Source organism: Equus przewalskii, chromosome 5 (assembly GCF_037783145.1).
Source record: "Equus przewalskii isolate Varuska chromosome 5, EquPr2, whole genome shotgun sequence".
In the NCBI taxonomy this organism is placed as follows: domain Eukaryota; kingdom Metazoa; phylum Chordata; class Mammalia; order Perissodactyla; family Equidae; genus Equus; species Equus przewalskii.
In genome coordinates, this window is record NC_091835.1 from 50,898,651 (window position 1) to 50,923,476 (window position 24,826).

General features: G+C 34.1%; 1 protein-coding gene across 44 annotated transcripts in view; it reads right to left on the reverse strand.

Moving 5' to 3' along the window:
- The window catches only part of SOX5 (SRY-box transcription factor 5), a 947,484-nt gene that overhangs the window by 370,589 nt on the left and 552,069 nt on the right, over positions 1-24,826 (reverse strand). For 2 of the 44 annotated variants that reach the window (XM_008512790.2, XM_008512789.2), the window contains exon 1: positions 21,711-23,141. The exons of 39 other annotated variants lie outside the window; for them this stretch is intronic. In XM_008512790.2, the coding sequence (XP_008511012.1) occupies positions 21,711-21,748 (38 nt within the window). In that variant the 5' untranslated portion in view covers positions 21,749-23,141. Of the gene's footprint in view, positions 1-16,298; positions 16,401-21,710; positions 23,142-24,826 lie in introns of those variants that run through there. 3 more of the 44 variants (XM_008512797.2, XM_008512796.2, XM_008512793.2) reach the window with 3 other exon arrangements.

Genomic DNA, 24,826 nt, shown 5'->3' on the forward strand with positions numbered 1-24,826 from the left:
CAAACTCACAAAGAAGCTCACCTTGAAATGACTTTGTTTCCAAAGGTGTTACATTTTCCAGAACCCAAAAGATTCAGCATCCACTAAATGGCTGTGAAATGTACTCCAAAGTCAGAGGAGCATCCAGGAGCAGCTGGAGAGGACAGAACCAGGGCATCTAACAGTCAAGGAGCTCCCCAGTGAAAATCCGTTGGGCAAATGAGGAAGGACACTGGGTTGTAGCATGACTCCCAGGAGTAACAGGTAACAAAACCTAAAGGGAAGTTAGATCAGCCCCCAAAAATACAGAGTCTGAGTAGGGTCAGGGACCAGGAAAAACAGGAGATGTGCAGTAAGTCAAGTAACTGAGATCTCAGCCCAGAAAATTAAGATCTGAGATTCAACATCTATTAGCAGAAGGCCTTTGTGAAGCAGAAAGGTGGATTTTCCTTTCTGACCTTAAGGGAGCTCAGCACTCGTGCGTGGCCAAGGAATTTTATGGGAATCAACAAGTCACACAATAACTGAAATGGAACTCTTTAATATTAAAGCCCAACAAACTGACATTGGGAAGACATGTAAACCCTTCACCTTTAATATCTTTGTTAGACATCTGAATTTCTAAACCTTTAAAAAAAACTTTTATGCATTTTTATTCATCTCTAGATCAAAATAGGTAAAGTATAAAAAACATAAATTTATTTAGTATAAAGCAATATAAACACTTTCCTTGATTTTTCAATATTCATTCCATGTGCAAAATAGCAATTTACAAGGAAATTAACGTTGACTGCTCTTGAGTACAGTAGAACAGACAGCATTATCATTTGCCTGACTTTCAATAAAAAAAAAAAAAACTGTACTTGTCCTTCTAACAATGATCTTTAAGCATCCCAGCTCTTATAGCTAACATAAGATAGCAAGTAAATGCTAGTAAGTAAAAATTTGGACCCTGAAAAATCAGGAACCAAAAGAAAATTGTCTATCTTATAAATGTCTTAATTTCTATTACCCACTACTATGTTAAAATTGTCTATTCATAATCAATTAGCTGTTACTAATTTACACAAATAAGTATTTAAAAAATATCCAAATAGAAATTATAATAAATTAATTGGTTTTTCTAGTAATATTTAAAAAACTTCCTTCTAAGAAACAAAATAAAAACAGAAAAGCTCAACATTAAAAATAAGATAACATTTCAAATAGATACAGCAATTCAAAGAATAACAACCAGCAGAGAATTTGATATTATCCTACAGAGAGCAGCTCTTTAGTGAACAATGGCCCATTTCCCCTAATAGGGATAACTCACATTAAAATTTCTAAGACTCCTAAAGTAATATAAAATCCTATAAAAAATCCTATAAAAGTATGTTACATTGTGGAAACAAAATTATATATTAGACCATGATATAAATGGAAAAAAAGCAAAAGCAAAACTATCAGTTGAGAAACTGTTAAAAAGGTAATGTTGCTCCTTTCTCTCCTATCCTTTTTTTTCATTAATAAAAAAAAAGTTTAAATTCAGTATTGTGATCTGAATAATACTGGATAGCCAATTAAATTCAGAGGTCTTCAAAGTATGAGTCAAAGTTCACATGTCATCGAGCTGGCCTTTACTTGAGCATTTGACAGTAAATATCCAATATAGAAAAAGCATAATTAAGGCCAATGCGAAAGATTTAGAAAACCAACCACCTTTCTAAAAACACAAAATCCAACTGGTCATAAGCAATGTCACAACAGAGAATATAATTAAATAGCACATGTCAGGATAAGTATAATCTATACTTACTTGCATAACAATCTTTAATTTTTACAAACATACACATTTTCACCTGAGGATATCTAATACCTTGTGAAAACAATTTTCAGAACTACTCTGTTTTGAGCCCTAACATAACAAGACCGCTTGTATTGAATCAACAGAAAATGTTATATTTAGACATTCTGCAGTTAAAAAAAAGCACTGAAGTTTATCAGACTCCATCAATGAGCAGGATAATAACAACTTAACAGTTTCATCAAATTAAATGATTCTGAAGCATTTTCATTTAATAAAAAGGGACAATCAACAGGCTGTTCAAAACCAAAACTTCCCTACAATTTCTCCACTCATCCTCATTCTGACCACACAATGTCTCTTTTCAATTCAAACCATGCATTCTAGAGCTCCCTTTCTCACCCCTTACAAACCTTAGTGGAATGAAGGGCATTAAAAGTAAGTAAACAACCAATAAATGTAACTATGTTACTGAGTCATGTGGGGAGGAGGGCAACACGCAGAGAAAATGGCTAAGTTGTTCACATTGGTAAAGCAGACTTTGTTCCATAAACTTTCCAAGAACACTGGTAGAATGCTTCATTTTTAGTTCATTCAAAGCCATTTAAAATTTACCTGACTGCAGCAATTTGACTAGGTTATTTTTTGCTCTCACAAAATGCCATTATTGACACACCAAGGAAAAGTCTAAATATGTTCAGCTTGATATTCTGACATATTTTGAAGATCAGACTCACGTAAACCTACAAAAGAAAGTTCTGTAACCATTTACAGCAGAAAGAGGATGAAAGCTGAAGGGAACATGATAATGACACAGTTGCATCAAGAAATAAGTTGAGGCACTTTAGGCCCTTCAGTTGATTATACCAGTGTTATCACGACTTTGTATAAGCTGAATCCTCTGATAATAGAGCCAACATTATTTGGTACTTAAAAGGACAGTTCTGAGTTGTCCATGAATCATCTTTTTTAATCCTCAGAACCAGCCTATGAGGTAGGCACTATTATTACCACCACTTCACAAATGAAGAAACTGAGGCAGGCACAGACAATTTAAACAACTTACCCAAGGGAACTCATCTTGCATGTGGTTGAACCAGGCTTGTAAACTAGATACTCTTACTCTAGAGCCCACACTTCTGACTCACATGACTGCTTAGGTCTGGAAAATTCTATCACTCTTCATCTTCAATTCTCACCCCTCCTCAAAAAGCCTCTAACACATAGACCATGATTAGGTCTCCTTGTGTGCTCCCATAAGGCCTTGTACTCACTTCTTCACTCAAAACATTTGCCTCTATTTATTGCAATTTGTTTAATGTCTGTCTCCCTATCAGACTATAAGCTCGATGAGGACAAGATCCATATGTGTCTTGATCATTATTAAATCTCCACAAGCTTGCACTGTCTAATATATACAAAGTATTCAATAAATATTTCATGAAGGATGCACAAACATTTTACTGTTGCTTTAAAAATCTGTTCTTTCAAGTGCCATTCAAAAATTTCTATTAGTGACTGAAAATATTGACAATTCACCATCAGTAATAATTAGCTAATACGTATTTACTGCTTACTAACCTAGGTTCAGTTATAAGCACTTTATTTATATTCAATTACTTAACAGCTACAATTTTTTTTTTTACATAAATGGAAAATGAAATTCAGAGAGGTGAAGAAACTAGCCATTATCACACAGGTAGTGAAATATACAGCCAAGATCTGAACACAGACACCTGATTCTAGAGCCTGTGCTGTACGCTTTAAATAGGGGCAATTTTCAAACTGTTAAATTCTCTGTTTGAAGAGAATTGGAAAATCTTGGTAACAAAAAAGATCTCCATTCCATAATCTTTTAAAAAAATATATCTTATATAGGGGCCAGCCCTGTGGCCAAGTGGTTAATTTCGCCCACTCCACTTCGGTGGCCCAGGGTTTCCCTGGTTTGGATCCTGGGCATGGACATGGCACCGCTCATCAGGGCATGCTGAGGCAGCATCCCACATACCACAACCAGAACGACCTACAACTAGAATATACAACTATGTACTGGGGGACTTTGGGGAGAAGAAGAAGAACAAAACAAAAAAAGAAGATTGGCAACAGATGTTAGCTCAGGTGTCAATCTTTAAATATATATATATATATTAACATATATTTATTAAATAGAGTGGTAGACTTAAAACAGAAAAGGATAGCTTGTACTTGCCTCTAAATTCTTTTCAAAATTTACAAAATATCTTAGAAACTTTGAAAGGATTATTTCCAATTTTCAAAATGTGAGAATGGTGCATGAAGAATGAGGAAAAGAGTTGGATTTTTTTTGACTGAGGTAATTGACTTCTAGCATGTTTTTCATAAAGAGTGAACACTGCAGTTCTAAGTATGAATTCCAATGTAACAAAATATACTTTTACAGTGCTATGCTATTAACACAGACTTAATAATAAATATTTTTAGATTATTACCTGCAAAAGTTTTGGTATTTATGGCCATCTTCAGAGCAGACTTTATAAGTCATGATGGTTTCTTGGATTAAGGAAGCCCTATTTTCTCAACTAGTACCAACTAGTAACAAAGAGCTCTCTGACAGACAAATCACCACGGCTCACATAGCTTTCTGATCACAGATTAGAGCTCTTAAAATCTAAGCCAATTAAAAAAAACACAAACACATTTTCCATGAATTTGCTACACCAAAATTTGAACTTGGTAGGTATCCACTTCTGACAGATCTAATTATAATCTTAAGTGATCTAAAAAAGGACAATGGTCTACCACCTGTCTTAAAAGTCTATATCTAACTGAATCTAATCATGAGGATATAATCAGGCACATCCAGATTGTGAGATACCATATGTTAAAAGGCACCCATATGAAACAAATAGCCTGGACTCTTAAAAATGTTGACGTAAATGTCAAGACAAAAAGATAGCAGGGTAATATTTACAATTAAAAGACATCTAGAGAGATATGACAAGTAAATGCAATACCTGTTGCTTGCCTTAATCCTGGATTTAAAGAGAAAAAAAGCTATAAAAGGGCTACTTGGATAATTAGAAAACGTGGATATGGACTATATTAAATAATATTAATGTATTACAGTTACTTTCTTGGATATGCTAATGTTATTGTGGTTATGCAGGAGAATACCCTACTCACAAATGAATCAGAAAAGAAAAAAGAAAGAAAGAGAGAAAGGGAAAGTAAGGAGCCGAAAGCTAATAAATAGTGAAACTTAGGGGAAAGTATATGGATGCTCAATGACTGCTCTTTCAACTTTTCTGTAGACTTAGAATTTTTTGAAATAAAAAAAGAAAGGGAAACATTAAGAACAGCTCCATATCTGAATAGCTGACCTTTTTTTAGATGACTAGGATGTTTTCAATTGTAGCAAATTTTTAAAGTCAAAAATCTTCAGCACTTCTGAGTTAGATTTGCCATTGTGATCTGTAAATGCCTAAATGTTGTCATAAAGAGCAGGTTGAGATAATTATGCCTCAACCAAAACCATCAGTTTTGGTGATACTTTAGTTTGCAAATGGAAAATAGTGGTACGTTTAAATGATATTCTCATATTAACAAAGTGATAAATTGTAAATGTCATTTTTATCCTACACGCTTTCCTGCATTCACCTCTCACTCCTCTATTCATATTGATATGTACTTTCACCTTGCCAAACAAATCATTCACATAGTAAGTATTTACTAAATATTTTTAAATGAATCAATCAAGATGGGAATGCTTCTGTGTCTACATCACTCTAAACGTAGATGTGCTAGTAAATCATATGAAAGCATGTAAAATGATCTGCTAATTTAATTCATTTAGTTAATTTGGGACGACTTTTAAGTCAATCCAGAGGGCCCAGTGAGATGCTGTATTGCTCAAAATCTGCAGAAACAACACATTTATCAGAGTGGACAATTAATTAATAATAGACAGCCTTAACATGCTTCAAATGAAGATAACCCCTGCTATGTTGTACCATACTATTGCCCAGGGTCGCAATGGGATGCTCTTCAGGTACTCAAGCAGATCCAAAAGTGTTTCCTGAGGAAAATTCTTGCTTTGTCTCTATTGTCTGCTAAACCCAGAGTCAATTTAAGGACAGAGGTGGGAGTGCCCTCAATCTAGGCAAGAATACAACTCAGTCAAGAACTGATTGTTCCTCATCTCTTAGCAACAGCTTGGATGTAACAACTGTTATTTAAAGAAGATAGTTTAAGGGACATGTTAGCCTTTTCTTAGATCTCTGCCAGTATCCTTTCACCAGGAAATCTACATACCTGGCAAACATTAGTTCAGCTACTTATAGAAATGCTTTCCTTCACTAAGTTAGTTATCATTCAATATTCTTTCTCTTATCTGGTCTCTACTAAATATGGCAATGTGAAGAATGCCTTATGAATCTCCTACAATACTGCTATTGAAAATAATTTAAGGATTCACAAAATAAATTACTCCCTCAGATATCTGGGCCCCCCAAAACCCTTGTGATTACTGATATAATGGTAAACTTCTTATTTTTTTCAGAAAATGATAACCATTAACCTCATTATGATTGTCAGGTAACAAAGAGTTAGTCTTGGCCAAGGTTTTAGAAATAATTCTCTCCCCTTATTTTATCTATCCATACACATATATATATAAACTTAAACATGAGCATCATATATATTTTCATAATATATGTACATATTATATTTTATATAGCACAAATACATGTATTATATATGTATAATATGTAAAATATAAGTGATTCTGTGACATAAACATTTTATTTTAAGTCTTTTAATCCTTTTAGGAAGTACTTAAAGTTCTAATAAATCCTGTACAAACCACTGGCTACAACATTACTTACTAAGTAAAGTACTTGATATCTATACATCAGTATGCAATCCAATGTTACTTGCCGTATTATCTGAAATATTCTTGGAATTCTTTCTACACGATTAAAACCTGTTCAAGGAAATAATAATACACATTTCTTGAGCATACTAAGGTACACATGCTTTCTTATTTAAGCAGTAAAATGACCTAAAAGATGAAAATTCTTATAACCCCCATTTCAGAGATGAAGAAACTAAGGTATGCAGAGTTCATGTAACTTTCAAAAATCACATAGCTAATAAGCAGTGGAGTTGTAAAATAAATTTAAGCAGTCTGACTCCAAATGACAAGCAAATGCAATACCTGATGCTTGCCTTAATCCTGGATTTAAAGAGAAAAAAATGCTGTAAAAGGCATTGCTGGGACAATTAGAAAATGTGGATATGGACTCTATCAAATAATATTAATGTATTAAAGTTACCTTCTTAGATGGTTTCTCCATAGTAAACTATCAAGAAATCAAAGAAAGAACCAGAAGCCTCAGCCTATCTATATATGGACGAACACTTAAAAGGTCAAGACTTAAAACATAGATCCACGGATCAATTCAAATCCATATTAATATATATTACTTTCATAGTAAAAGTGAAAAATTCCATGGAATAAGACCATAAGTTTCATCTCCATTCTCACATGCGTTCTTGTTCCCAGGAACCTGCAGTCTTTTTACTAGCCACATTATTTTATCATGCCTGATTGAGTTTTCTACTCAAAATTACCAACACCCCTGCGTGTTACCCAAATAAAATTAGTATGTCATGGCTACAAGTTAGATGAAAAGATTAATATCATATTAAGCATATCACTGTTTACCAATTCACACAATTTTCCATGTAAGATGTGAATATTGACATAATTACTATAAAATTACTATTCTGTAAAAAATGTACTATACTGTAAAGAGGCTTCCTCCCAACTAAGATGGCAAAAACTAATCAGATAAACTTTTTGAGCAAAGACACTGCCTGTCCATAGATATTATTTCAATAGCTAGTCCATAGCAAAGGACTTAAGGAAGAGATACTTGAGAAATTTTACAGTTACACTTCTCACAGTAAGGAGTTTTCATCTATAATGTGCACTGGAAATTGGAATCTCTTGAAAACAGTTCCAAGTAGCCTTTACCAAGAAACCCTTAATATAACTGTCCAAATGTCTAGATACCCACTGCCTGGCACAGCACTTTGTGCCATTGTGCCCTGAATGAATGAATTCATTCAGAGAGAAGAAATAAGAAGTTTATATCACAACCATTGGTTGTTATTTATTTATAGTGTCATTTATTCAGCAACTAAAATAATGCCTGGTATAGGATGCATGTAAAATATATTTGTTAAAATGAATAAAGACATTTCTGCCACTAAAATAAATAACAGATTATAAAATTCTGAAAGCACTTTCTTACATAGATGAAACTACAATTTGATGATTAAGAGTAAGGTCTTTGCATGTGGACTGTTTGGGTGTATCCCAGCTCTGCCACTTATTACCTGTGAGAAATTAGGCAACTCTCTCTGTTTCATTTTCTTCATTTGCGAAATGTGGATAACAAATAAGATTATTGTGAGGCTAAGTCTGGCACATAATAAGTACATACTGAATGTTAGTGCTATCTTTATATCTCTCTCTATAACTATATCTCTATATGTATAGAAAGAGCTTGAATCACATCTTGTGGGTCAATTTTAGAAACTGTGTAGTATCAGCTGGATGCAAAAGCTGAAGGTAGTCTCACCCCACCACAAACTTCTTTAAAACCCAGTGGATAAATTACAGATACATCTAGTGGTGTTTCAAAAAGTAAATTAATTGTCCTTTTTAAACATGTTCTTTAAAATCATCTATACAAACTTTAAGCAAACATCTTCCTTTCCACTGTAACTCCATGGCAGTTTGCAGAAACTAACAGCATTCATTGGGTAAATGATATCAACATCTGTGCAAGTCAGTCAGAGTTACCACTAGGTCTTTTTAAAAGTGCTAAAATTTTGCCTTCTTGTAGAAGAAAGCTAATAAGAAAGACAGCTAATAAAAATTTAAGTCTTTCTGCTTCACTGCTACCCAACTGAGACGTGAACAACTAGAATTTAGATATAGATAGAAGTTTTAATTTTCCTCCCTCCACAGAAGGGGGTAAAACGGCGCCATCCAATAGAAATATAATGTGAGCCACAAATCCGAGCATGTAATTTCAAATTTTCTAACAGCCACATTAAAAAAGCAAAAAGAAACAGGTGAAAATAACTTTAATAAAATATTTTGTTTAAGCCAATATATCCAAATATTGTCATTTCAATACAGAATCAATATTAAAAAATCTTAGTAAGATATTTTACATCCTTTCTTTCAAACTAAGTCTTCAAATTCCAGTGTGTGTTTTATACTTACAGCAAATCTCAATTCAAGAGCTCAATAGGTGCATGTGGCTACTAGCTACCATATTGGAAAACACAAATATAGAGGAATTCTGAGAGCATTTCTTTATACTTTTTACTAAATCACATCCTTCTTCCTCAAGAGCTAAAAAGGTCTCAATATATCTTTGGAAATTCATACAACATAAACAAATCAATAAGCTAACACATTCTAATAGTTCAATTTTCCTAATATTTAAAAATACAAAATATACTTCAGCTAAGGAAAATAAAATAGGTCAAATAACTTGGTCAAAAAATTGCTTTTTTGCTTACTATGTGCTAAGTAACAGTCTATAATTGCTCTTACCAACTACTATTATAAAGTCAAAAGCTTCTAGTATATAATATTTGCCAATATTCTTTTATTGAGGATTTCTCCTATAACTTTAAGGTAAATGAAATGGGTCAAATAATTAGATTTTGCCTATAATTTACTATCTATAGCAGGATTTTCCCTTACTGAGCTAGTGATGAAACAGCACTGGTCTGATTTAATACTATAAATTCAGAACAAATGGGAAAGCATTAAATTCAAAAGTGCTTCTGGACCATTAACTTCCATGCTGATTTGACATGCACCATAGTATTCAGGCAACAGACTCAGGAACATAACCTATTCCTAAAGCAAACAGTATTTTATCTCATAACCATCTGGGGTTCTCGTCCTAAGGGCCACTTGTGTAGTGTTGTCTGGTATATTTTAATATTCTGAGGTCTAGCACTAAGACCTACTTTATTAGCGAAACCCATTTTGCTAGGAAAAGAAGACTGACATAGAAGAGATTATAGGGGGAACAAAATTTTGGCTGAAGCCCTTGTTTTCATTATTTAGCTGAAGAAAATCAGCGGTTATATATGCTTTCAAAACCCTACGGTTTTTCTAAGGTACCAATAAAAGTGATACCATTCATAACGTGGACAGTGGTCTCTTTCATATATCGCCTATAGTCGCAAACTTAAGTGCCAAGCAGATGGTTGAAATCTGTTTTGTATAAAATGTGCGCTTTTTTTCCCCCAACTGTGTTCTTTGTATTCATATTCAGCCTAGGTTTTAGCCATCAAAACACTGGCACTATGTCGATCATTAGCAGCATTTTAGACAACTGGCAAATAAGGTATTCACTGTTCTCCACAAAATGTTCAGCTAATATTTCCCAGATGTATAATTAAGGCAAAAGATCATCTTCTTAAATTGGTATCAGCACTTTGGATGGCTTCTGGCTTTCAACAGATTATATCAGTGGAAAACAATTTCGTATCAAAAATAAAGGTTCTGATTCTTGGGTGTTTTTGTTTGCTTGTTATAAAGCTACCCATAAAAAGAAATCTATAAATTTCTCCAAGCTTCATCTACAGTCTAAGAAATAGGTAGCTAATGCAAAAACCTCTCGTGTTACTTTTACTATGAAAATCTATGATGTACTGTATTTGTACAGATAAGTTGCTTCAAGTTACTTAATATTTTCTAATTTTTAAAATATCTGTACACATAACACTTCAAAAAGCAATAAATAGTGTTTGTGACTTTTTTTACCATAACAGAAAAATCACTCTTTTTTGTTGTCCGATAATTTGTTCTATAAAATGATTCACTTTTATGATTATACACAATAAATGAATTTTAATTTGCATAGGTTAAAGCACAGGAATATGTTAAATCACCAAATTCATTACTTAAAGACTTGATATATGGATACTTGCAAAAACAACTTTTAGTGCATCAGATTTCCTACATATAAAAGGTGAAGAGAGGTGTTTTTAGGCTATTTCATTATTAGCAGTAACCATTCAGAGGAAACTATAGCTATGTTGCTGCTATTGAGGTGCAAGTTATCTGGGATCAGTAATCATAAGTGCATTTAAAACAATTAGAGTTTCATTAACTACATAATTTAAAAAAATAAGTCAATAAATTTCTGATAGCTATTATTTTATATGTTAAAATAATTTTTAAATATCAAACTCGTATGTTATCAAATAGAAATATATAATTTTTATGAAGTGCTGATCATTTTACACTTGCCAAAAATTAAACCTAGTTTTTAAAGTTTGAATTCAGTGGCTTGAATTCAGAGATATCCAAATATTTTTATAAATTTTCATAAGTTTGAGATGACTCATTAGCATCGGGAGATAAATAATTTTATACTCATTTTAAAGCCCATTTTATAGATGCATGGCTGAAACCCAAGGAATTAAAGTGACTTATACATCACAAAGTTTTAATTCTTGATTTAGAAACTGTAGGAACCTATGCCAACTTTGTATATAACTAAATGCTGGATTGTAAAATATATTAGCAGTAAGTTGCCCAACTGGGATGATTTCCAGATTTTCTTTCTTGTTTAACAGTAGGATGTTTGCACATTTCCCTTGGTCCTAGTTCTAAAAGTAGTTCTGGATCAATAAGGTCCTCTTCTGTTTGTTTGTTTTTTTTTTAACAACCTTTATATCCATACCAGAATAAGAGAATAACACCCATTCTTTATTCCTAAATTAAAAGTGGCAAGAATAGAATAAAAACTTCTCCATCGTAATTATTAAGTAAAGAATTAATTTTAACATATAGCCAATTCCTATGTCATCCCAAATATATGAATCTATTTTTTAAACTTATAACTAATTTGTACAAGGACTTCATGAGCCCACAGTCATATTTTCAAAGTATAGATAGCATGGAAGGTCCTTGGATATGTAGTCAAAGATTATGTTGCCGATAGTATAACAACACTTTTTTTTCCAAATATTGTGTTAAAAAAAAAAAGCATGCAATCTGCCGAATGTAAGATATTAACAATATGTGAAGCTCGTCCTCTCAGATAGCAAAGATTTTTAATGCATCTTTCATTGGTTGTTCCTCTACTCCTCGCTTCATAGAATTTAACTTTTCTTTTCTTAAAATTGCCAACCACCAACTAATGCATATTAGGTTTGCTGGCCTGATGCTAATGATAATAGTTTTCTAATTTATTTTCAGAATCATTTAAAATCTTTCTTTGGACTACCTGTTTGTAATTTTGGTTGATCTTGCCACTATCCAGCCCAGTGGTTTACTTACTCATATAGAGACATATACGGTTCAGAGCCCCTATGTTGTTCTAATGTTCTACTGTCTAATTTTTTTTCTTTTATCTTATCCTTATAAATAGACTTTCAGCTCTTTGACCTAAAACGCCACTCTCACGCTTTTCATATTCCCCCACAGTGCCTTCTATAGTAATCCATATGTAATTTATTTTTCACAATATTTGTAATAGTTGACACATAGAATATAAATTTTATCTTTTGAAACACTTAGCTTCAAAATAGTTCGTCGCAAATTTAAGCACTTAATCCTAAATTAGAATTATACATAGTACTTTAGATTAAAAACTCCTAAAATATACTATGGTTACTTGTTCCTGCACGACACCACTCATTGGAACTGAGACGTGATTGCACATGTAAAGGCTGGTTATAGGAGATACTCTGTCTCCAGATAGCTGCATCAATGTAATAGTTCTGACCATCAGAATAAGGAGCTAGGGATCTTTCAAAGGTAGCTCAAAGTGATGAAACTGACGTGAGGAAATGTAGCTCAAAGTGATGAAATTTAGACTTGAGAGATGTTAGAAATTATCCAGCCTACCTTCACATTTTACAAATACACACACTAAGACCTAAAACCTCTTCTCAGGCTGCAGGGAAGAACTAGAACTTGAGGTCTTACACCCAGCTAATAACACTTCTGCTATTACACTTCCAAAGAGAAAATCAGTGAAGATATTGACAAAGGTAAATTTTTATCAACAAAGAGAAAAGGCTCAATGCTTCAGGAGTAATACTCAAAATCCACCAAAAAAAAAAGTCTATTTGATATGTATGCCTTACGCCTCTAACACTCAATTTTCTCATCTCAATCCAAAATCTCAAATATCCCCAAATTTTCCTCAAGCATACCTTGATTTATCCAACTTCTTGAATTCAAACTTTCCATTAAATATGCACCACAACAACACTTTCAGATTTTTTAAAACTGGAATACTATTTTATGTCCCTATAGCTCATGCCATAGGATTCTGTGTTGTAAATGACAAAGTGGGAATGAATCGTGTTTGTATTTCTATAAAATATTTCTTCATTTCAAGATTTTCTCCTCTAAACTGCAGCTTCATCAAGCCTTGGTAGGATTTATTCAAAATCAACTTATTCAAAATTCAATTACCCTGTAAGTGAAAAAGTTTCTCCTGTATTCCAAACTTTTCTATGTGTATATGTGTATAACTACTACATTCCCGAAAATAAATTCTTCACATAACTGCTAGTGACTCCCAATTATCTCTTAATTTACTTATAAAAGTCTATATATTCTGCTCCTTCACTTTGATGCTTTAAATTGCTATCAGGATCTTTTGAATATTCTTTTATTTCTCTAGAAGAATGCTTTTAAAGCATTAAATATTCCTAAACTGTTTATAGGTCAAATTAGATCCATTTTATTTTTCCAGTAATGCTCAGATTTTTATAAACAATTATACTACCATATTTAAATCCCATAATCCTTAGGGCTCTAAAAACAATACCTTTTCCTCTATTTCCCAAATTGTAGCTATGTTTAGGACAGGAGGGAAACAGAAGTTCTTGCCTCAGAAATAGCATTCATTGTTATCTTTGTTTTTCCATTCCTAGGTGTTCTGTTTGATTAATGGTACTTTGAATATTACATAAAAGTTTTCTTCATATCCTGATAATACTATGGGAGAGATGACAATCTGAATCTGATATTGTATATTCAGTTACCACTCATTCAAGGTCAAAGTGGAATTAGCGAATGAATGAAAAATTGAATAGTTTGATCACAAGTTCTTTCCTTTCTCTTCTAAAGAATAGGAACACTATACCTTATCCTAATGAAGCTTCAACATAGATCTTTTTTAGTGTATATAAAAAAAAAGAAATGTTAACATTAATTTTATGTGACATTTTCCTGCAAACTCTTTGCAAACATATGATGAAACCCAATAGCAAATAAAAAGGGGGAGGGGGGAGTAAAACAAAGGAACATCAGGAAAGGAGTAAAAAAAGTCTTTGGACTTTGTAAATTATTGCCCAACAAACTCTGGCCCAGGTAAATAACCCAAAGGAAGAATTGTATGCAAATAATACCTTACCTTCAGAATTGGAACAAAAATATTTTAGAACTTTGTCAAATAACCTATATAACTGTGAATGAAAATTAATAGCATAAATAAGCCATTACTTTTTTCATTGTGTGTTCTCTTATGTGAAGGTGTATTTCTCATTTTCAACATTTGTGTTTCTCTTTCTTCAGGATGCTTTTTTATTAGATAAATATAAAATTGTTTAAAAATGACAAGTGAACAGATCATATGTGAAAGTTCCACAACTAGTTCTCAAACAACCTAACCCCTTGGTATCCTCACCCTAATTAATATAAAAACAGAAAACAAAACCAAAATCAGCACTAAAGTAAATCATTTACTACACTTTAAAATAAATTTTGATTTAAAAAGCTCAAGAAAACACTATTTGGGCCTGTGTCCTCTTTTACTGCTAGGTTAAAAAATTATCAACAAGCAAAGCAGGTTAACCCTTTCTCTTCTTTTCTCAATAATGTTCCTGAAGCCCTAAAAGAGGGGACACATTCTTCACGAAACTGCTGCTCAGGGTCCCAACTGATCTAACTCTCTCAAACTGCCAATATAAAAATCTTAGAAGGTTTTGAGAGTACCTTTTTTTTTGTGGCCCTATACAGTGAATTTCATTTCTTCATATTACATCTATCCTCACTGCATCTGATTCTTAGGTTTCAATGTGACAGAAATGACTGGGATGGGTAGGGGAACATAGAACATAATGAAACCCTATGCATCCCCATAATGAGAAATATTAAAAATGAAGCTACTAATACATTTTTAAGAAAGATCCTATCTTCTGTTTTTTAACATTTTCTTTTCTAAAAAACACATTCTTCCAAAGATGTGAAGAGCAGAAATAGAAACGCTGTTACATATGAAAGTTTCAACGGATCTGCTGCCAGCAGCTTTTCTTTATAGTGTTCCTCTTACCTACAGTATGTGTTGGCACTGGCAGGTAGCCCTAATTCGTTAGTAGCCAAATTATTTTTGTCCCTGAAGTACGAGAAATCTCCATAGCACATGAATGAGACATGGTTTACTAGTTTACACACATCTTTATAACTCCAAGAAACCAAAACTCATTCACAAATGCTTTCATTTCAGCAAAGAAAAGGGCTACAGAATACCAGAGATACCTACTTTGAATTCCTGGTCCCCATTCTCCATGAGAAAATGCAGAAAAAAACATCATTTTAACTTCAGAAAAGAACTTTGGTCCTTAATGCAAGAAAAATAAACAGCTTTCTGTTCACTACACTCCACGTTTCATGTAAGTCAAAATATTTCAATACAAGGCATTAAGAAGAAACGTCATTTAGTAATAAACCTAAATGTCTCCAGATAAAAATGCATCACGACGGCATAGGAGTTTTAGATAATGTGGTTCACCATAACTAGCATCCTCAAATTGCATGATCACCAGCTACATTTATACGCTGCTGCTGCAACACCTTCACTAAGTCATAGAGAAAAATAAGAAGAAATAAGCAACACTTAGAAATAAACATATAGCACAAGTGATGATTCAGTCATAGCAAAAAAATCTCTGAATTCTAAGGCAAGACAAAAGTAAATGTATTAACACTAAAGAGCCAAGTGACTGAAATGTTACTTAGATAAAAGAGAGATCTGAAATACAATGAGCCGAGTTCGGGTTTGAATTGATTTAAGGTTCGACACTGATTTCAAATGTCTATGAGCATCCACAAGCTTTTGTTTCCAATTTTCCTTCTGTCTTGTTTTATGGGTAAAAAGTCCTTAAACTACCTTGTAATAGATTAATTACTTTCAAGCTGGGTGACAAAAGGGCATAATGACCGGAAAATGATACAAAGGAAACAGAAAAAGCATGTTAACAAGTTTATCAACAAACCTGGGTAATTCTCATGAAGTACAGATTAAGGTTCAGTGGTTCCAAACTGGCAGCATTCAAGTTGGGTTCATATTTGGGTTTTTTGTTTTGTTTGTTTTTTTAAACCACCTGTCCTAAAACGACATTGTTTATGCTAATTATCTTTGTTTATGCCACAATTCTGTTTGTTTACTGCATTCTTTTAAAATACCATATCCCTAAAAACAGATCTCACCAGAATTCTTCTAAATCTTGTTTCGGTCTGGTCCTTCTCGGCAGCCCACTGAGCAGAATGCAGCTCTACAATGAAGGCGCGAGAGCTGGGAACAACTTTGAGTCTCTGACTCCTCAGGCTGGCAAAGGCAGGGAGTACTGCTGAGGTTTTACTCTCAGGCTCCAAGGGAAAAGGAGACTGAATGTGTAGAAATGCAACACCTCCCTATTGGACAAGCAGAACCATACGCCACAGTATCTCCAGAGGAGATGTAGGAACTCTCAACTAGTAAGTGAAGAGAAGAATAGATCATGCTAACGGGAAGAGAGAGCAGCTTCCAAACTGCAGGAGAAAACACAGAAGTCGGAAAGGATAAAAGGTCTTCTCCTGAACCATTATCAGTTCCTGATGAAAATGAAGGAATATGAGGCTTTCTTCTAAAGAGTGCCCGAATAAACACTGTTCACTTAAGGGCAATGGTATCAGTCTTTAGAATTTTTTCTTCTCTAGTAATATCACTTGGATCATGTTCATGTATAAAGCACTCAAACTGTATATTTAATATAAATGATGATGCTATCAATCAATGAAAACGAAAGGACAGAATGAATGAAGCAAGGAGGAATTTGCTATGTTTTAGTCCACTTCTTGTTCAACAAAATTTTTCCATTAAAAGGAACATATTTCACGTTTTGGTTAAATCTTTGAACATCTTCTCTGACTGTCATCATCTGAGTCAGAAACTTGACATATTAAACTATATGTGTGTTAACACAAGAGAAATATCTAGATTGGTTTATTTCTCATGCTGCTGGTTAACCTCACTGAAAGCACAAATGAATAACAAATTACAGAAGAAAACAAAAATCCATCAGTTAAACTTATTTAACTAATCTATAAAAAGGGAGGTGCTGAACCTACATAATACACATCTGCATTATACACATACTCACTAGGTGACTGAAGAACTGATAGGGGAAAGAAGAGACAATAAAAATCAGACTTTCTCCATGAATGTAATTTTGCTTTTTAAATGCATCATGACTGTAACCCATTTGAAATAGCTTCCAACTCTATGGAGGAGTAATGTGCTAAAGGATTAAAACAGGTCTTATTATGTGCCTCTCAGGTGTGATACATACACAGATTTTAGTTAAAAGCTCCCTAAGAACAGGTAAATGCTTTATTGAATGCTAATTGTATTTGAGAAACATAAGATAAGAAAGGAACACACCAACATCTGAAGTAATCACAACATTTACACATTTCTATATCTATCAACTTGCTGAACACTGAGCAGTACACAATGCCACCTGACATTTAACCATTAATTCTTCTTGGTAATCAGTCAGGTCTCCTGCTAAGTCTTCAGAACAGCACTCCAGTGTGAGTGTGATAGAAGTGTAGTTTCTCCACTGCTTCATGCAAGCTACATTCCAACCCAGTATCTTAGCTCAGCTTGCAAATTATTGACATGGTGATTAAAATCTATAATCAGTTGTAGGCACCTTTTCCTCTACAAAGTAGTAGTAAATGAGAAACTTAAAAAAGGAACAAAGATATCAGAACATCCTGAAAAGGTAATATCAAACTTGCAGGTTTAAAGTTGCCATCAGGTGACAGAACGTGAACACATAACTTTCCTTTGATTCACACCTAGGGGTTACCTGCTAACTTGCATGTACTCATCACTCATGCTCACAATGGTTAAAAAAATAAGTTTCTAATTAAGCTGAATAAATCTGTCCAGGTAATAAATATTTTATTACTATGGCCAAACTTTAGGTAATTAAAGTACCGCTAATGTCAGAGACATTCTTGCAGTCTGCTAATGGTAATTTTTCATGGTAATTTTACAAATTAGTTTTCCAAAGTACCTGATGTATATTTCTTTCTTCAGAAAAACACTGAAAAGTTCACTAATGTGAAAAAATTATTTCTTTAATCAATGTTACCACAAATAAATTTGATGGGAATATAAAGTAAATAATAAGTTAAATTTTTATTGCAGAAGGTTTTACTCTTGTAGTGCTCCCTTCAAAATGCAGAAAATAGGCAGTCTGTTGTCTGCACCCGTTTTGAGAGAAGAATCATATAGGTGATACTAAAAGCTTAATTTGCTTCATCCCACTACCTTCAGTCCCAACTTTTTTTTTCTTTCTAGACATTATCAGACTGTCTTCTTAATCAATCACCTTACACTTCCTTTTTAATTAAGTCTCTAACATAAAGCAATTAGAAAGTGTAACAAGTAGCTTAGTCATAAAACTATTACATTACAATCAAATAGGATAAATATAAATAAAAAGGAAATAGACCACAATATAATTGATAGCATCAAAAATTGCTTTTTTTCATTCATTAGAAACAAACTAATACTGATATTTAAGGTAAATATTTTACATATTTTTATTCTAGGAATATAAAAAATAGATGGTATTCTGAAAGGAAAAACCTTAAGACACAATTTCTTACCATTTATTTTCAAATATATAAATTCACTGTCTTCTTTTAAAAATTTTTAGGAGAATTCAAGCATTCATTCTAATGATGCTGCTCCCAACATTTAGAACAAGTTGCCATTTAAGTTTCCTCTAAATAGTAGGATGTAAAAGACTTTGAGTACAAATAATTCCTTAGAACATACTTTGCCTTTCACCTCCCACCTGAAAATTGTGTTTTTCATTAATCATAATCAGTTATGACAGGGACTCCTGAAAATAAAAATAAAATATTTTAACTTCTTTACTTTTCAGAATCACTGTTCCATTTGCTTTACCTCCTGAACGTTTTTTAACAGACAATGAAAATGTTACTACTTCTGAATTATTTAACAACTGCTTGTTAGCCTGACAGTACTGACCATGTTCATTTCTGGGGCTGATAATACAGACATAACAAATCTAAATCCAAATTTTGATCCTGGTATTTAAGTTTTGAATATTCCTTAAAGTTCCAAATAGTCTACAGGTTGGAAAGAATAACAGAAGATAAGGAAGACTCTACCAATAAAATTAGAAAAAAGATCACATAAAACTTCCAAAATACATGAATCCCAAGCAATTTATTTATATTCTCTACAGCAAAATTCTCTATTTCATAAAGACATTTAGAAATCTTCTTTTCAGATTTCTAAGTTTGAGTGAATAACTTATCTATATCAGATGAGCAAATAGAATAAAAATTAACACTCAATAGATACGACCTACTTATTCAATGAAAGTTGCAAATAGTTTAAAAGGCAAAAAAAGCTGACTATATATGATAGTATAATTATAGCATATATACCTCCTTTGGAGACTATAAATATTCAATATTGAGTCTGTGTGATTTACTCCCTGTGAGTGACTATCGATACACTCATCCGTACGAACTCAATGTAAACAAATAGTGATGATTTATACTGAGATTTTTGTATGTATTACCAATTACAACCACAGGGGAAATTATTAAGAAATTTTATATGGTATGACATTTTTCAAAATTATTTTAGTTACTAATATTTCCAAGTATGCTGTCTATACTAACAACTCTATTGATTGATTATCACTTGCTTATTTAATTAGCCAGTTAGAAAAGCATGCCTCTGGGTGACAAAATAATGAAATTCTCACGAGGAGGAAAAAAAATAGTTAAGAGATTTGAGCATCAGAATAGGAAAGGGAAAAGTTTAGTTTAAAAAAAGATAATTGAAAAAATACAAATAAAGTTCACAGCAGGAAAGCTTGCCTGTATAGAGAAATAGGCTACAACCTGTTAATGTGTAACTACCTTTTATAAGAACAATCTGTTAACAGGCTTACAAATCAGACTCAGAGTTTTATTTTCAAAAAATACAGAGTTGAAGAATATTATCATTTAAGTGCTACTCTGCGCATGCTACAAAACTTACTGTAGCATATTAACAAACTGCTACATTAAGCAATAGTATGTTCCAATATAAATAATTTCAATATCTAGGTAGGAAACAGGCTATATTTGCAAACAAAAGCTAACTATTTTAAAGAGTTAATATACAGAACTTTGAAAAAATTAATTCAAAACTGTTAAGAAAGCTCAACCATTCACTGGAATTATTTAGTGAGGATGCACCTTAATTAAAAAAAAAAGAGGAAATGAAAGAAAGAAAACTATTAAAGTATATATAGCGGCTATTTTACTTTCTTCTCTGATCTGATATTGGCTTCTCTAATATGTGACCACATTCAAGCATTATTTTATTCTCAGTACCCTTCTTCCCTTCCATTGCTTCATTTCTAGAATGTTTTAATCTTTGTCCTTTCTTTTTTCGTCTTTTCATATCAAATTCAGTCGTTTGAGCGATGAACAGCTTGACTTAGCATATTTTTAACCAGCTGGTCTAGCACCTAGCTTGCATTGCATAGTCAGATACAACAAATGTTTATACAGAAGGTAGCTTTCATGAAAATGAAAAAAAGCCTGGGTATCATGCATCCTGGCTTTTTTTAGCTTTTTTTTTTTTTTTAAATTCGCCATCCAGAATACAAAGTTTGAATTCTTTTTAATGGCAAACAAAATTCTATTTATAGTTCCAAAAAATGAACTTATGCTGGGATAAGAACTCAAATTTAAAAATTGCAGTGTGTACTTATAGGAACAGGGAGAGGGCTAAAATTCTTTCAAAGCCCTGCTTTACTTGCAACAACATCAAATGGAAGGATATTGCACATATTTCTCTAAGAAGAAACTACTTAATTACAAATACACTTATCCCCATCATAGCAAAAGGGAGAAATATAGTAAATCAAAATTTAGCTTAAAACAGCTAGCGCAAAAAGTCGCCACTAAAACTTAGAAAGGGATCATCCTCATTTCCCTTTTTTTTTTGACATTTCAAGCGTAATCTGCTAATAGATTGCTGTAATGTTAAATTTTCTTTTTTAAAAAAAAACCTGCTCTCTTATATCAACAAAAGGTCATGTGCTTTCCTGAGCAGCTTCCAAAGTTTCACAGAAAGATCAAATAGGAGCTTATAGCCGCCGTTTTAACCACCACTAAAACCTTCTGTCACCCCAGAAATTACGAGACAGAGATGTTGAAAATGGTAACACTGCACAAAAGCATTTAAAAAGGTGTAGAAGGGGAGAAAAATATCAATGAAGGAAGAAAGTAAAAGAGTGAATGACATAGAGAAAAGCAGCGAGTGGAGGAGAGAGAGATGCTTAATGTTCATTTAATTTCCTGTTAGAGGACGCAACCTAAAAACATTAGCAAAAATCTCGGAGACTTTGCAAATCAGTGCAATTTGGTCTGGGCAATCACGACAAAAATCAGCTAACAAGCTTGCAGAAGCACTAGCTAAAAGCTTTTCTAACAATCACGTTCTAGGGCAGCATCTTCCAACTGATTCAGAGACTACTGTAAAATGGGAGAGTTGTACTTCAATATATTAGGGGGGAAAACTGTACTCACCTTTCAAACTCCTGAGGTAAATCAGGGTCAGTAAGCATGCTGGAAAAGCACAATTTCCCTTTGTCACAGCAGCCACCTATGATCGTCTCCAACTGAACCTGTCAAGTGAGTCCAAACCTTCTAAACCAATTGATTTTCTCTCTCTCTTCTCTTCTCTCTCTCTCTCTCAATCTCTCTCTCTCTCTCTCTCTCAATCTCTCTCTCTCTCTCAATCTCTCTCTCTCTCTCTCTCTCTCTCTCTCCCCCTCTCCCCCCTCCCTCTCCTAGGACTCCTTGACCAGTCTCTTAAAGGGGTAGCGCACTTCCAGCAGCGGGGTCTGGCCGCTCCCCCCTCCGCGGAGCCGCACGCTCCGGCTGCAAGGCACTAGACAACCTCAGGGTGCCTGTCCTTTCCTTTTAATTCTCTCTTCTAGACATCACCGAATGTGAGAAGTCAACTCATTTAACACGTCTCCTATACTCTCTCTCCTCTAAATAATAAAAGTCACACACACACACAAAAAACAGTATGATTTTTTTAAATGCATTTGCTGCTGATTAAAAGAGAAATCTGTATACTAACAGAAGCTCAATTAAACTGCATTTACTAACTAATAAAGCAAAAAAATTAAATGTTAGTAATAGCGTTTTTACACAAAGAATTGTTATTCCTTCTCACCCCTTTCTAGGCTCTCTCCGTGCGCACACGGAAACATACACACACACAGTCACACACACACACAAACACACACACAACAATCAGGCATTGTTCTGAGGGAAGAAAAGCAACTTTGACAGATTGAAATATAGCAGAGGCCCCTTCAAGGAAACCTGTAAACAACTTGTCACTCACTCTGTCGGTCTCACTGTTAGCTCGTGCTTTCCACAAAGTGGTGCGAACGTCCTGGCAACCCAACCAAAGTTTCCTCAGCTCCAAACTCCATAAAACACGATGTGCGATGTGGAGGGGAATAGGTATCCACATGCCAAAATAACACACACGAGGGAACAAAAACCCAAAGCAAACCAAAAACTGAAAACAAAAAGATGGTACTAACAAACTGTCCTGGTCAGGATTGCTGGGGAGGTCAGAGGTGGGAAGCGCTCCCCTGGCTGTGGATCTCTTTAATTTCCTCTGCCCAGGCAGCCACAGATAACAAGGTGGACAAACTATGGCTTTACAGATCCTAAGCTGGCTGGCAAGGCTCAGCCTCCATAGCAGTTCCAATTATCTAGATAAAAATCTGGCAGGCGAGGAAGGTAATCAGGTAATGTACCTTTGACATGAAATGACAGAGGCACATACACACAGAGAGAGAGACACTTACACAGACACGCATGCAGAGCTGGTGGCTGCCCCGCGCACTGCAGCATCTGGTCAGGGAGTAAGCACACACTCACCAACACGAGATAGTGTGCATTCTTCACACACACACACACACACATACACACACACAGTCACTCACACACGCTCTCCACTCCTACTGGGAGGGTTCATTCTGCACAAAAGGCTACATTACAGAGCCCGCCCCAATAAGGGAAAGAGAGAAAAAAAAGCCTTCCATTGTTGAGAGGGCAGGTCAGTTGATTAGATTTTCTGTGGAGAATTCCACGAGGAAATTCCCTTCAAAGCCGAAGTGATTAACTGGGGGCTATTCTGGAAATGGAGCAGACAATGGCTCAACAGTCTGCACAGCCAATGTCCAGGCTGGCACTGAACTCACTTGAAAAAAAAAAAAATAAAAGCCAGACTCCCTGTTCTTTTCCACACATTCCCCCCCAACCCCCTCCACTCCTTCCAACTTCCCCTCCCAATTCCTTTTATTTTGCAGCTGGACAACATTAAGGGCCTTTAAAACCACAAGGGTTGACCCCACGGCAGTTTGATTAGGTCCCACTTTTTTTTTCCTGGCGACAGGCAGACAGTAAGTTTACTTTTTTAGACATACACAATGAGACACCATACACATATTCCAAATAGAAAAATCAGTTATTAACCTTCTCATTAATAAATTGATTCTTCACTCAAAGCTTATAAATTTTTCTACAAAGTTGATAACTTAATACTGAGACCCATCATTCACAGGGTATCCTAAAAATAAACAGATATATACTACAGAATCAACGTGGAATAAGATTTAAGCATGTCACTATGGAGTTAAGACACTAACAAAATACAGAATTATGACCCACCCTGAAAAAGCTGTTAACAAGGGACGTGGCAAAAATGACTTGATGCCGACATGGTTTTCATTTTCGGCGGTTGGGGAAGGGGACAGGATATTACTCACTATTCTTTCTTACCATTAGCCTCGAATTATTTTTTATGACAACAACAACCCATTCCTACATAGAAAAATGAGAAAATTGTTGCATTTATTTTAAATATCTATTTTTTCAACCCTTACGGGATGTACAATCTAATGCACTCTAATTGATAAAGTACACAACAAATAATTTTTTTCTATTGTTAACAGTGGCTATGGGCATCAGGGAATGGTAGCTGCATGGCTACACACAGTTTAAAAAATAGTTTTAAAAAAATTTCCTAATTAGGGAATCTTGTTTCATCTTGTATCAATAGAGAAAAATGAAGAAGGGAGGGTAAGTTATGGGGGGGCAATGGGAGCTGGAGTCAGGAAGAGGAGGAGGCAGTGAGCAGAGGATTCAGGGAGAGCACAAGAAGGAGACAGAGTGGCAGCATAAAGATAGAAACAAAGATAATGGCCATAAGGCAGGATGCTGAGATCCGTATGGTCCCAGCTGCTGTCTTGCTACAGCTCCTACCTCTGGTTGTGTCTCTTCTGAAACTCTAATCCAGAAGGTCACCAGAGCAGGTAAGAAAGAGAGTATGATTGTTTGAGGCCAACTGTAGTATAAAGGAAAGCAGCTCATATCAGAATCTTCCTTGTCTTCGGTTTTGTTTTCATAGACACTTAATATATGTATGTATAAGTATATATATACCAAATAAACACAAAGAACATATAGGAAAATGTTAAATGGTTTGGAAGTTAGTTTACGATCTCAACATATTTCTATAAACATTCCTGTAGCCATTCAAAACCACATTATTTCTTGCACAATCATCCTTGCTAAGTGAACTGAAATAGACTAGGAACTAGACAGAAAATTTG